This window comes from Poromitra crassiceps (genome assembly GCF_964638095.1).
Source record: "Poromitra crassiceps genome assembly, chromosome: 21".
NCBI classification, from domain to species: Eukaryota; Metazoa; Chordata; class Actinopteri; order Beryciformes; family Melamphaidae; genus Poromitra; species Poromitra crassiceps.
Genome location: NC_139638.1, coordinates 18,117,661 through 18,132,215, shown reverse-complemented (window position 1 = coordinate 18,132,215; position 14,555 = coordinate 18,117,661). Strand labels below are relative to the sequence as shown.

Genomic DNA, 14,555 nt, shown 5'->3' with positions numbered 1-14,555 from the left:
CGATGACATATATAGTTTTTGAGATATTAACGTTTGTTTGGCACAACTCCTTACTATTAACTGCCGCGGGGTTCCGCATTTCTGGGTGGCAAGTGACGTCACGCTGATTCATCCTATGGGCTTGTTTTATTGTAATGTAATATGGACAATTACAGTCGTACTAAAACACAGTATACATACATACAGTATGGACATTTATTGATGAAGTCAACAGGAAAATGTAATCATGTCTGCAATGTGAAAAGCTAAACATTAGGCCTACTGTACATTGCTGTGCCCAGTGCCAGTGGTCAGTCCACACATGTTATTATTTATTTAGAGAAATGGGTACTGAAGTAGAACAGACATAGGAGAGAAAGTTCTACTGCGATATCATCCAAGGCCAGTGGGGGGCGCATGCGCTTTCAAAGGCCGGCGACACCCACATGATTATTTCTGGGCACAAACAGTAGTCTTTACTCTCTTTCCTTTTAGGATGATTTTGTGTACATGCCTGGTTAGTAGACCACAGTCTTCTACTTGGTGCCTGCAGTGCACCAAAGTGACCTGTAGTTGAAGTAGCAGATCTGGGCCTAAATTAAGCGCATATGTGCAACTTACAATGACATCACATGCATCCGTTCTGCAATGACATATAGAGAGCCAAAGTTGAACGTCACTTCCTGCTTCAGCACTGTACCAGAGATTTTCATCCGCCATTTATTTTCCCATAGACATTTCATAAAATGCTTATAAAAATAGTTTTACTTGTTCAAACCAAACGGTTCAGCTATATTTAGAAACAGGAGTGACCACATAACATTTCACTCCGACCAAAATGTAAAGAAATGCGGGTTTAAAGAAAATATTTGTTCAATGTTTTTGGGGCCGGTGTGCATGCACAGCAGGGCCCCTACATTCGACTCTGTCGCCCAGATTTGAGCACAGATTCAGGTTCTAAATGTCTTTCCACACTCCCAGCATGCATTTCGGCATAAGCAGAGGCAGAATGCAGCAGAGAAGACGCCATAAGCTCCGGAAAGTTTTTTACAATTTAAAGTTTTATTTCATCACTAAATTAATTTCTGATGACTTTTGATGCCTACAAGCAGGGTAGTAGGTTTCAATAAGTGCCACTTTACAAACATTTATGGGGAAAAATGGCAAAAAGTTCCAGAGCACAATTGGCTGCATCTACATCAGCTGAGCTTCGCCCGCACCCCCGCACAACAAAGGACGAGGAAATTGTCATCGAGGTGAAATACCCATGCGTCTTTGAGTTTGAACGGGACGGAAAACGAATGCTATACTGCAAAAGCATGTAGTCTACAACAAGCGCTTATATTAGGTCTCATTTGCTTCCTGCATCGGCGAGTGTCCGCACGGAAAAGTGAGTCAAATCAGCAGACGCGCCCCTCCACAAGGTAGACGGTTTTCGCCTGGCCGTGCACACCCCGAATTGTCTAACTGCGGCTGGTCGGACAAAGTGGAGTTTTCAAGACTCCAGCTCACTTCCGCGAGCACAAACACCCACACAGTGTATAAAAGCTCCACACGTTTCCTCGTCAAGATTCAGTGTCTCTCATTTCCGTGCGACAGCCCAAACTTCAAGCATAATTCCAGCATAACGTTATACTGCAAAGCATGTAGCCTACAACAAGCCTACAACATACACCTCGACCAGGACATCCTTCAAAAATGTTTTACCACCGCGTATATGTGCTGAGGAATGATTTGCATCCCTGCCTCATGATCATCTGCCTGTCAGTCTGTCATACGGGCTGAGAGAGAGAGGGATTGCAGGGCCGCTTCTGGGCCTTTTGGGGCCCTATGCAACATCAGAGTAGGGGCCCCAAACCACTGTCATCATCATAGTATCCCTGAATGAACATGATGAGGCATAGGCTACTTCATTATCAATAACGCTTTTAATTCATACATTAAGCACAATACACCTTGGCAGAGTTCTGCACTTTACTGAGCACACCGGCCCTATGCCAGGTTTCGACCTGGCCTTGTTTGTTTTGGTTTTGGTCCGAGTAAAATGTTCTATGGTCTCTCCCGATTCTAAATATAGCTGAACCGTTTGGTTTGACCAAGTGAAACTATTTTTACAAGTATTTTACTAAATGTCTATGGGAAAATAAATTGCGGAAGAAAACCTCTGGTACAGTGCTGAAGCAGGAAGTGACGTTCACTTTGCCTCTCTATTGAACTGAATGTCTCCAAACTTCCCAACAGATAAAGACGAGTGCTCCGATCAAAACGGAGGCTGCCAACACGAGTGTGCGAACACCTTTGGAAGCTACCGTTGTCAGTGTCGCAGTGGCTTCGTGTTGCATGATAATCAGCATGACTGCAAGGAAGGTACAGTACAGTATTTCAATCAGGAGAGACTTGATACTAGAGAATGAATAAAATAATATTTATTACAATAGTGAATGAATGATGATTTACAGAAAATATGATGAGAATGAGGTGTTGTTAATAGTCTTTGGCTCTTAGACATCACAGGGAGATATTGAGATAGAGCTGCATCAGCCATGAGCAGCAGCCAGTAGAGTCTACTGGTGGTCGTGATGGTGATGCATCTCCTTCTGAAACTGATGAGACTCTTCAGACTGAAGAATCTGATGGGTCTGTGAAGACTGGGTGGAGAAGGAGAGGCGGAGGGTGCAAAACTGTCAGCAGCAAGGTTGGGAGGCTGAATGGATAGAAACAAGCATATTTAATAGGACAACAGCCATGTGATAGGCTTACGATGAGGGGTGAAAAGCAATGGGATAGGCTTACAATGGAGGTGTGTGGGGTGAGAGGTGATGTGACGCATTATGCTATTGGATAATAGAGACCAGGTAGCAAACAGCTGATTATTCAATTGAAGCCCGGAAGTTGACAGGTTTATTTTGAGCATGTGAGCAGATTTGAAAGGGTGGAGAAATAAGAAGTGAACCGAGGAAGTTGTAAAGTGCAGATTATAGTCTTCCTGACTGAACTTACGTTAGAACTTCATATGTCTGTGCTGCAGCATTTCTACATGTCTCCACTCATGTATACAGTTGATTTGACAGTTCATCTGATGGATGGATGGATGGACCTTTATCAAATATACAATCAACCATAATGTAATTTATGTTTGAAACAGACAGTCCTCACAAGGAAAATTATAACATTGGTTGATTTTCAAGGTTTCTTGATTTTGTTTGTTTCCAGGGGACTGTGATCATGTTGTGAACAGTGTCACAGGCACAATCAGTAGCCCCAACTGGCCTGATAAATACCCCAGCAAGAAAGCCTGCACCTGGTCTCTCTCCACAACGCCAGGTCATCGAATCAGATTTGTACGTCAACTGTATTGTGTTATTGTATTTTTCCTTTGAATTATTATTCAAACATGTCACATGACCCAAAAACTAAAGAGACTTCAAAAGTAGTCAACAAAATATCAAGGCCTATCTCTCCTAATTGGCCTCTGACTGATTTGTCAGGCCTTCAATGAGATCGACATGGAGGCTCATGTGGAGTGCACTTATGACCATCTGGAGATCTTCGACGGGCAAGACGGCCGCGCGCCCAGCCTGGGACGCTTCTGTGGCACCACTAAGCCTTCTCCACTCCTCTCTAGTGGCGACAAAATGTTCCTGCGCTTTTTCTCTGACAACTCAGTCCAGAAGAGAGGATTTGAAGCCTCGCATACAGCAGGTGGGCAAAGCAGTCACTTAATAGTGTCATTTAAGTCATTTAATAAGTGATACATACAGGTACCATCCCTTACAGAAAAAACACATGAGGTTCACATGTAATGTAATGTAATCACATAGGTTTCACATGTAATCACATGGGAATTTACATGGGTTTCACACATTTCACATGTGAAAACGTTCCAAAACCACATGCTTCCCATGGGCAAAGCACATGTTTCACACGTGTTCCACATGTTTCACATGTGTTCCACATGTGTTCCACGTGTTTCCACATGTGAAATTCAACATGTGATCACATGTGAAATTGCACATGTGCAAAATCACATATGATCACACGTGATTTTGCACATGTGATTTTGCACATGTGAAGTTCATGTGGTTTTTCTGTAAGGGATACCAATGTGATGGATTCAGTTTTCAACTTCATTCAAAACAAAAAAAGCAGTAGGACTACAGTATTTGTATGTTTTCTGTGTGTCTGAGCTCTGCATTTTTTCCCACTTTTACGAGCTTCTCTTTTTGACTCTCTAATTTTGTGGTTGTACATTTCCCAGAATGTGGAGGAAGCCTTAAAGCTGAGGTCCAGACTAAAGATTTGTACTCCCATGCCCAGTTTGGAGATAACAACTACCCGGGAGGCTGCGACTGTCACTGGGTGGTCTCAGCCGAGAAGGGCTACGGAGTGGAGATCATCTTCCAAGTGTTTGAGATCGAGGAGGAGGCCGACTGTGGCTATGATTACGTGGAACTGTATGACGGCGGCGACGTCAAGGCCCCGAGGCTGGGACGATACTGTGGCTCTGGGGTAAGACGGAAAGTCTGACTGGTTCTTGGTTTTGTGCAGCAAAAAGCCGCCTCAAACGGTCTCCTTCAGTCAGATTCTAGACCAGTGATACTCAACTGGCGGCCCACGATGGAATTGCAAAAAAAAAAAAAAAATTACAGTGCACCTGAACACAACATGCAAGATACCCGCTGAATAAGTGTTCCAAATGTTCATGTCATTCTGGCCAATACTCCACTTCTGTTATAGCATTTCAGCCTGGAATATGGAATATCTTTCAATAATCTATGATTTAGCCGCTAAATTGTCAAATACCGCCGTCTGCTCGCTACCCAGGCACTTATGTATGTACTTAACCTAACTAACTATCCGGTGTGCAACATTGTCAGACTAAACTTCGACTGACACCCCAAAAACCTACAATCCGCTACAGAAAAATTAATATTGATTGTTTATATTAACTGGCCCCTGGCCTTCTATCATTTCACGAAAGTGGCCCCCGGGCAAAGCAAGTTGAGTATCCCTGTTCTAGACCAGGGGGCCTTCAACCGTTTCCAGCCCCAGGACCCCTTGGTTGATACTAGAGAAACAGAGCAGGGACTCCCTACGATTAAAATCAAATAAAATTGTGTCGCATTTTTGAAGCGTGGCCTATAATAACATTTATAATCCCTTATTAACCTATTTATATACTCACGGGAATCGTTCATTTTGTAAGTCATTTTTGCTTATTATTGCCTATTAATGCTTAATTGGAGTTGACTCAATATTATAATTTTTCATCTAAAATACATTCTTTTAATTTTCACAAACTACTTTGACACAAATTGGCGGACCCCCTGCAGCACCTCTGCAGACCCCCTAGGGGTCCTGTATCCGCTGTTGATGACCACTGTTCAGGGGCGGAGCGACCCTATCAGCTCAGGGGGGGCGAAGCTCTTAGGGGGCCCCCCCCCCCAAAAAAATCCAATTAAGGCCGGCGCGAAGAAAAATTTGCCTTTTTTGCATGTTTGAATCTGTTTTAGCCATATTTAGTGCAATATCTCATTTTAAACACACCAATGTTATTGTCTATTGATTGAATTGCTCTCACACTCAGGCCTGGCCTGGCCTGGCATGCAATTTTTTTTTTTTTTTGATGGGGCGCACCCTCTGCCCCGGTGTACGCTCCGCTACTGCCACTGTTCTATAGTATTATAATTCTATAACAATGCAATACTGTCTCACTGTTTTTCTCTTCTCTCTCTCTGCCTCTCTCTCTCTCTCTCTCTCTCTCTCTCTCTCTCTCTCTCTCTCTCTGCCTCTCTCTCTCTCTCTCCCTCTCTCTCTCTCTCTCTCTCTCTGTCTCTCTCTGTCTCTCTCTCTCTTCCACAGGCCCCAGAGGAGATTTACTCAGCTGGGGATGCCATCGTTCTAAAGTTTCATTCAGATGATAGCATCAATAAAAAAGGCTTTCATCTGCGCTACACGAGCACAAAGTTCCAGGACACTTTACACGCAAGCAAGTGACTCCCTTTCACAGTTACTCTATCTGACTTCAAACGGAGACTTCACCCCTAACATTTGGTCGGACGCGCCCTTTTCCCAAAGAGGAGCAAAACGCATGGACTGATCCCACAAACACCAACCCACACACGCCCTACAATCATCTGTGAGGGGCGGAGCCATGCAGTCATGTGTGCCTTTACATTTTTCTCATCATATAGATTTGGGGCTGAAGGAGAAAGAAAGGTTGATTTGAGTTGATGATTTGAAGTAAATTCAGTATGCAGCCTGTTATGATTGAATCACAGCACTGTGTTAGTGGTCGAGATATATATTTGTGATGTGATTTGCCACTCAAATGAAAAACACCTCGTTCTATAGTTGCGATATGGACCGTGTCACTTTTTACTGTGTCTGAAGTTGAAAGGTTGATTGCTTCTAATGAATGTAATGCACTATTAAATTCTTTGGATTGTATCATTAGACAAAGTGAACATGTTAATGAAGGAAGAGAGGAAGAAGCTGATTTGTTGAAAATGCACAATTCCTGAAATCGGGCTTGGTCTGTTATTTAGTATCATTGTGAGAAAAAGACAAAACTATACCCTCGTAGTTTTTACTTAGACCAGTGGTTCTCAAATGGGGGTCCGGGGACCCCCAGGGGTCCTTGAGGGGGTCCCCAGCCAAAAGGGGGGTAATTTATTTTTGCTCGAATTCCTTTCATAAGTAACACAATGACTATTTTGGTCATGGGTTTTATAAAAACATCTAAAAGCATCGATCTTATTATCATATGGGGGACCGTGGGACAAAATCCTATCAAATGGGGGTCCGTGGTCTCATTTTTGTCAGTTTAGGGGACCTTCATGTGAAAACATTTGAGAACCACTGACTTGGACTACTGGAGTTACTGTATTAAACCATCCAGTAGTGTTTGGCTGAGGACACCCCTGTAGATAGGCAGTTGCACAAGTTCTTTACTTCTTTGAGTGAAGGACAACCTAGGACTTTTTAAGGACCCCTGGGGTCCACGGACCACCCTTTGAAAACCACTGGGCTCATTCAGGTTCAGCCTGTTTAATCTAATGGCCTTCTCATCTATCCTAACAGTATATGACATCAGATCACGTTGTCCACATAATTGCAACTACTCATTTTATTTGTGTCCAGAGATTGATTGATCCAACTTTAGCCACTAGTTTTTAATTGATTCAATGTTGCTTTATCTTCCACTACTCAAATTAATCTAATTTATTGATAACGTAGACATGCCAATCGACAGCCACGGTACATCACTGAGCGTTTGACGGATTACCACTTTATACAGAGAGACAACTTCCTTGTGCTTTTCAGGCAATTATTTGATATTTATTTGGCAATGAGCTCTCCAATAACAAGTGCTATTCCCAAAGCATGCTGTATATTATTTCTACCGAGTTTAATTCAAAAAGATCAGTAACATATAACAATGTTTTGGAATTGATAGCGGTAGACTTTTATTTCACTGCAGTGTACAGTATTGTTTACATTGGAGGCACCAGTGAAAACTTAGTATGCAGAAAGCCTTGTAAATTAATTGTAAATAATTTACACATCATTTCTAACAACAGGCGAGGATAACTTTATTTACTAAAGGTTTATAGATGACAGGCTGTGTGTCCCCCTCCTTAAATGCAATTTAGGAATAACTACCACAAAGTCTTTGCTAATAGGTGCAATCCCAGTCATGTCCACAAGTTACATTATTTCAACATGTAGCCTAAAACAATCACAGTGTTAAAGTGATAATTACAGATGTTTAATTGTATGTATTTAATATAACACGTCAAAAAAGATGATTATTGAAGATTAATAACTATAATAGCACATTATATCGATCTGAAACTGTCAGCTAACCAAACACTTTTCTACTCTGCATTTAAGTACTGGTGTGGTTAAATTAAATGTGTGATTGCAGATCCAGCTGACAAACTCCACATTGTAGCAAAAGTAGTTACAATATACATGTTTTGCTACTTTGTCAGCCAATTGCATTTGAACTGTTTATTTACAATGCACAATTACAATCCACTGTTTTGTGTCATTTTGTACAGTACAAAAAGAGTAAGAATGCGTCCTTCTCTGTTATACAAATTGACTTTGACAGACACATTTGGAATCGTTTAGCACCTGTATCTTTCTCTTTTGAGGCGGGTTCAAATCTTTGGTAAGAAAACTTTGAGAGGCTCGTTTTCATGCACTTTATCCAGGAAGCCCAGGTTGAAGTAAGGGTAGAGAGTCTCTGTGAAGGTCTCCCGGAAGGTGTACAGGTGCGTCATGCTCTCTGCATTGTAGAAGGACACCAGGCCCCTCTTGTAGTCCAGGTAAACGCCGATCCGGGCCAGCGGCTCCTCCAGGGACAGGACAGTAGGGGGCGACGTGCCGGCCATGTACTGGATCCCGTAGGAGAGCGAGAGCGTCCAGAAGCCGTTGGCCGGCAGGGCCTTGATGACTCCCTTCCTGGACACGGACTCGCGAGCCACGCCCACCGTCCACACGGTGCTGCTGTACACTTCGATCTCCCAGTAATGGCGGCCGTGCGTGAAGCCCTGGCTCCCCAGGAGGGACAGGGCGGCGTTGAACCTGTGCGGGTTGTCCTGCACGGCGTGGTTGAAGGTCTGGTAGCGGACACAGGTCAGGGACGAGGTCAGGCTGAGCCAGGGGTTGGCTGTGCTGGAGTTAAATGTGATGGCTGCGGGAACTGAAGACAGGAAAGCATTGGTGTTAGACCACTGAGACCTGGGTGGTTGACAAACGTTTTCACATCAAGGACCCCTAAACTAACACAGATTAGAACTAGCCTGGTATCCAGGACCCATATGAATCGCAGATGTCAGCACTCTCCATATGAATGATTATTCATTGGGACTGGTTACCAGGCTACCACGGACCCCCATTTGATACGATTTTGTCCCAGGGTCCCCCCATCTGATTAGATTGTTTTTGCTATTAGATGTTTTATTACAGAAAGTTTATGAAACACATGATCAAACATAATCATACATTCTGTCGATGTGTTACCTATAGATGGAATTATAGTGAAAATAAATTATTCCCCTTTTTGCTGGGGTGGGGACCACCTCAGGGACCCCTGGGGGGTCCCAGTCCCACTTTGAGAACCACTGCGTTAGACAGATTGTTTGACGACACCTTTATGATTCAGGTTTAGATGTTTTGTGTTTGTTTTGTCTGTTGTATTCGGTACTCGTAGCCTACTACACATTTTTAAAGGGGGGTGTGGACAAATTGTGATTTACAGCAGAGTCGTGTATATAGAAGAGATATAGAACATCTCCATTCACTCCAATGGACCAGTTTTTTACTCCTCTCAAGAGTTCCAGGAAGTAAGGTTATTGATCAAGCAGCAAAATGGACAGTTTGTGTTGTACTTTGAACATTTTTTTTTTAAATCAAATTGTTCATTATCAGCTTTATTTTAGCATTCAAAAGTAGCGCGAGACCCCTTCCTGGCTGTTCATTGGCTAATGAGTGACGCATTTTGGTCCTCCGCTGACGCCACTCTCTCTCTCTAAATTGCATCTGGTTTACAGTACCTGGGTAAATGCTTCCTTTCAGGGACTTCCACACTCTGTACTGCAGCGGCCCTGCAAAGCGACCCTCGCACAGACTGGGCGGTGTCAGCGTGGGTTTCTCAAACTTCAGCGGTGGCCTGGCAAAAGAGAGAGAGAGAGAGAGAGAGAGAAGAAGGAAAACAGCATTGTGTTTGGTCAAGTCATTTGAGAAGCAAGACCAAAACTAGCCGAGATATAAAAAATGTTGGGAGAGGTCTCACCTCTGGAGCAGGGTTTTGATGCTCTGGGGGACGAGGAGCAGGGGGGGGGAAACAAAGGGAAAAGAGAGACTGTTGATTATTTTGTCTGTGTGCAAAAAGAAGGGGAAAGATTTTCCACATGACATCAATGTCTGAGCTCACGCTATCCCGCCCTGTGGGATCTCCCCATGGCCGTGGGGAAAGTCCCACAGCCTGGGCCAGAGAGTACTGTACGGGGCCTGACGTCTGCACTAAGCTCCTTATCCTCACATCAAGGAGTGAGATCATTGGCTCGCATCCTGTCTGAGTGCTCCCTGCACTCAGAGAAGCTATTGTTAATAACAATGGTGACAATGTGGTCATCTTTCTAATAACTTTTCTAATAATAATTTTTTTTTTTACCAATAATTCAACCTTTACCTTTGAAAAATGCACATGAACTAAAATGATCTATGTTTTTACATTGACATAACAGCCTTTAAGAACGGTGTGCAAACATTTTTGACCAATCTGAACAGCACAGCAAGATTTTTTCTTTCTTACTTGAAATCTGATTTGAATGTTCTTGTTGATTTTTGCCTATTTCACCTTTTGGTCATGGTTCTATAAGCAATGTGTCTGATACAGGACAGAATTCATGTAGAGCTTAAAAAAAATTGATGTATAAAGCAAATTGTCTTTCTTTTTATGTACTCATGCTCCTTTGGCTGCAGTGAGGTGGAACTAGTTTTGTGTTTGGAATCACAGAAACATATGAAAGGTTTTAAAACGAGAGCACTCAGCACTTTGTCTTCCATGTGCAGTGCTTGACTCATCATGATGTTAACAGCTTCCAGATGAAATGTATTCAGGGAACTAACTGCCTTTGTGTATGTTGCCCATAAGAAGAACCGCAGGGCTGTATCACCCGCAGTGTTGGGCGAGTGACTGAAAATTAGTCATTAGTTACAGTTACTCGTTACTTCTCTCAAAAAGTAATTTAATTACTTAAAAAAATACTGCGTAATGAAAGTAATTAGTTACTAGGGGAAGCAACTTTTGCCTTTTAAAAGTCTGCTTGGATTCTCTTAGTTATTAATGCACATAGTACTTTATTGTTGCTGTGGCACAGTGTGGGGCAAAACATAATGTCAAATTGTATCTATCATCGTACCTGCATAGATTACATGTAATGTAATGTAATGTAATGTACCTGCATAGATTACATTACATTGTAATGTAATGTAATGTAATCTACCTGCATAGGATGCTTCATTTGCCTATGAGGACAGCAGGAATGAGTCCGGAAGACCTGGATTTTAGCACTTCCGGCTTTTAGGTGTAAAAGTGAATGGGATTTTTATATGGGGATTTCAGTTCAATGAAATAAGGGTTAAATAAAATGAGGTCTGTGGTTAACAAAAGTTTATGAAACAGTGAAGTTTGTTCTCATCAAGATAATCTTCACAAATGAGGGACCACATATGACTTTTGAAGCGTTTTCTGAAAATTGCGTTAAAAAAACGCATTTAAGCAAAGTGTTGCTCGTTTATGAAGATGATCTTGCTGAAGACAATCTTCACTGTTTCATAGACTTTTGTTAACCACAGACCTTATTTCATGCATTTAACAGAAATTCCCATACAAAAACCCCACTCACTTTTAGACAGAAGACCCGGAAGTGCAGGGACTTCTGGGTAAGCCTACAAAAATACGTCATCCCTGTGGTACTCTATATTGGGGAGGCTTATAGCCAACTGGCTCTGGCTGCAGCTGCGGTGTGTGGAACATTTCTGCCTGGCAGGGAGGATCTCCCCACACTAGGTCCGATGATCATAAACTGGATAATTATCTAAAGTTGTGCTACAGTAAGTAACTAGTAACTAGTCAATTTAAACGTCAGTAATTGTAACTGCGGTTGCTTAATTTGAAAAAGTAATTAGATTACTAGTTACTGCAAAAAGTAGTTAAATGACAGTGGCTAGTTACTCCCAACACACTAGTCTCACCCGGAGCAGAGTGAAGGCGTCCTGCTCCTGCAGCTTGTCCTCTGTCTCTGTGAGCGCCCTTTGCAGGCGGCAGATCTCCACACAGAGCAGGGCTTTGTGCTCGTCCAGGCGAATCAGCTCCCTGCGCTCCTCTGTCTTCAGCTTCACCTGCAGCAGCTTCTCCTCCTGGTACAGGAACTGGTGCAGGTCGCTGAACTGGGCCTCGATGCGCTGTTTCAGGTCGGCCGTGTGCTCCTGAGAGGGTGGGAGGCCATGGTTATTTAAGCACGAATGAGTCCAGAAGACCTGGATGTTATCACTCCCGTTATGCGTGTAAAAGTCTTTTTTATTTAAGTCTAATTGATATGGACAGATGTGCAATATAAAGTTAGATATACTTCATAATAAGTAGTTAAGATCCATTACAATAAATTAAGATAGGAACTGTGCAATACTGTGTCAATATTAAAACCATAAAATGAAAGTAATAAAGTGCAATTTATTTATAAAACCCAAATCAGGGTAAGTTAAAATAAGTTAAAAGTAAGTACATTTGCTTAGGCTTAGAGCCGAACAGAATAGACTCCGACTTGCCTAGATGTAGTGATAAGCCTGTTATCTGTTAGCCATCTCTGTACTTTCCCAAGCTCATCAATTAAAATGTCCTGGATTTTGTCAATGGGGTTCTTTGTATGGGGCTTTTGGTTAAATGTCTGAAATAAGGATGGTGAAAAGTTTATGAAACAGCGAACTCTGTGTTCAGCAAGATACAAATGAGGACAACTTTTATGATTTTCCGGAAAAGTAAATGTGCATTTTCTTTTAAACGTGATTTTCGGAAAACACTTCAAAAGTCATAAAAGTTATGCAACTTCTAGAGCGATTTTACCCCTTGACTTTAAGCTCATGATCGTGTTTGTTTCTGAGAGAAAGTTAAAAGAAGCAAAGCTACCCAAATGTATATAGAAAGGATGGATTAAAAAGCAATGGAGATTTGAGATTCAGGGGGCCTCATGGTTGCCTTTGCACAGGGCCCCTGTCCTCCCCTCATTCCATTCTTATAAGACATTTTTACTTTTAGCACCATAACCTTAAATGTCCCTTCTATTTTGAAAATGTAGCTTCATATGTCACATTTTTACATCATGATCATTTTAAGTCTGACAATCAATTTTGAAATCAGGTGGGGAAAAGGACAATCCCACATAGTTTCCAGTTTCATCTTTTCATTCAGAAATGTTCTCGAAACAAGTGGTTATAGGATCTTGAAACAAGGCAGAATGACACAGACATTCATATCAATAAAATTAGCCTAATAACATGTTTTAGAAAAAACAAGACTATTTGCACTGGAAATAAGGGAAAGTATCTCAGGTTATATGAAGAAGAAGTCCTAACGCCAATTCTATGACAGTTTATTGGAGCATCTAATGCGAGGCTCAATGTCCATGAACTCATAGTGAGGTCTATGCATTTTTGTAATGTACCTTCAGATGTCCTCTCACCTTGAGCTTCTTGACCTCCTCCTCCGCCTCCCTCTCACACTGCATCGCCGTGTTGAGCTCAACCTTCAGAGAATCCATGGAGCTGCTCAGAGACACCTGCAAGACACACGGACAACTTCAGCGGATGCTGCTGACGTGCTTTTATAGTCTCATTTGAATATTTGTTTGACAAAAAAATCCTTAATTATGAAACATAAACATGAAAAACAAATGTAATATGAGGTGACTAAAATACTAGAGAAATTGGTGTGATGTGCACCAATATTATGGATAGGCCACAGAAACTGAGCGATCATCTGTAGTGGTGCCATCTACAATCTGGATCATGTTTGCTATTATGCAGGCAAGCAATGCAATGAGAGCACTCATTTGGAATAAGCTCAAATATATATATATATATATATATATATAGTATTTTAACTGTATTTTATTATTACATTTCACTTTACTTGAACTCAATTCATTTTATATAGATGAATGTATCTCAGAATACAAAGTACATACTGTAATATATATATATATATATGCATATGCACTTCCTGAGATGCATTCTGCTATACAGGGAAAGGTAGATCATTAAAAACGTATTCATGTTGTAGCCTCTGACCCTGCTTGAATATTGTGCTGAAGGTTAACTCCAGGTGCACTCACTCTGTGTCTCTGCTCGGCCTCCTGCACACACACCATGGTGTGGTTCCTGTGCTCCTGGGAGAGGCCGCACACCAGACACAGCAGCTCCTGGTCCTCCTCACAGTACAGCTTGAGCTCCTCCCGGTGGCGGGTACAGCGCGGGGTGGGCGGGGCGGCCGGCGACAGAGGAGCTCTGTCGGTCACCAGCACGTCTCCCACCAGCCCGGCGGCAGCGCTCTCCTCCAGCCCCTGGCAGTAGCTCTCCACGATGTTGGCCACGATGCGGTTGGGCCGGTAGCTCTGCCCGGGGTACACCTTCCTGCACTGGGGGCAGGAGCCGCTGCCGCCTCCGCGCGGGCCCGACCAGTAGCCCGCGATGCAGCCCTGGCAGAAGGTGTGGTCGCAGGGCAGGGAGACCGGCTGTTTGAACAGGTCCAAACAGATGGAGCAGGTCAGGTCTCTGCTCAGCCTCTGAGCCGAGCTTTTGGAGACCTGCGCAGCCATGGCAGGCGCTCGCTGCTGCTGCTGCTCCACAGCTGCTGGCACCAAAAGGTCTCCTTCCTTCGGTTTCCAGCTTTTCTTCTCCGCTTTATTTAATTTCTCCAGGTTCTGCAGATAGACTGACTGGACTTTCTTCACTTCTTTCTGATTCTTGTTCATTCCTCTTTCTTGGTTCCTTTCCTTTGTTCT

The 14,555-nt window shown here is 42.8% G+C and overlaps 2 protein-coding genes across 2 annotated transcripts in view; one reads left to right on the top strand and one right to left on the bottom strand.

Moving 5' to 3' along the window:
• LOC310795314 (bone morphogenetic protein 1-like) overlaps positions 1-5,976 on the top strand; it is a gene marked incomplete at both ends in the record, with an annotated part of 29,276 nt that extends 23,300 nt beyond the window's left edge. The window contains 5 exons of the mRNA XM_083657364.1: positions 2,221-2,346; positions 3,193-3,320; positions 3,468-3,681; positions 4,238-4,488; positions 5,842-5,976. Coding sequence (XP_083513490.1) covers positions 2,221-2,346; positions 3,193-3,320; positions 3,468-3,681; positions 4,238-4,488; positions 5,842-5,976 — 854 coding nt within the window. The remainder of the gene's footprint in view (positions 1-2,220; positions 2,347-3,192; positions 3,321-3,467; positions 3,682-4,237; positions 4,489-5,841) is intronic.
• Positions 5,977-7,443: 1,467 nt separating this feature from the next.
• On the bottom strand, positions 7,444-14,532 carry trim69 (tripartite motif containing 69). Its single transcript, XM_083657840.1, has 6 exons — positions 13,887-14,532; positions 13,236-13,331; positions 11,752-11,985; positions 9,785-9,807; positions 9,546-9,661; positions 7,444-8,692 (listed from the first exon to the last, which is right to left on the bottom strand). The coding sequence occupies exons 1-6, from the start codon at positions 14,523-14,525 to the stop codon at positions 8,148-8,150; spliced, it is 1,653 nt and encodes a 550-aa protein (XP_083513966.1). The 5' UTR covers positions 14,526-14,532; the 3' UTR covers positions 7,444-8,147.
• Between the last annotated feature and the right edge of the window lie 23 nt (positions 14,533-14,555).

Bases quoted from the DNA above. Each gene is read 5' to 3' on its own strand.
- trim69 (XM_083657840.1), bottom strand. From the start codon at position 14,525: ATGAACAAGAATCAGAAAGAAGTGAAGAAAGTCCAGTCAGTCTATCTG. The intron at 9,808-11,751 runs GTGAGACTAGTG...CTCGTCCCCCAG, and splicing joins ACGCCTTCACTCTGCTCCGG to AGCATCAAAACCCTGCTCCA. The intron at 8,693-9,545 runs GTACTGTAAACC...TCCTGTCTTCAG, and splicing joins GAAAGGAAGCATTTACCCAG to TTCCCGCAGCCATCACATTT.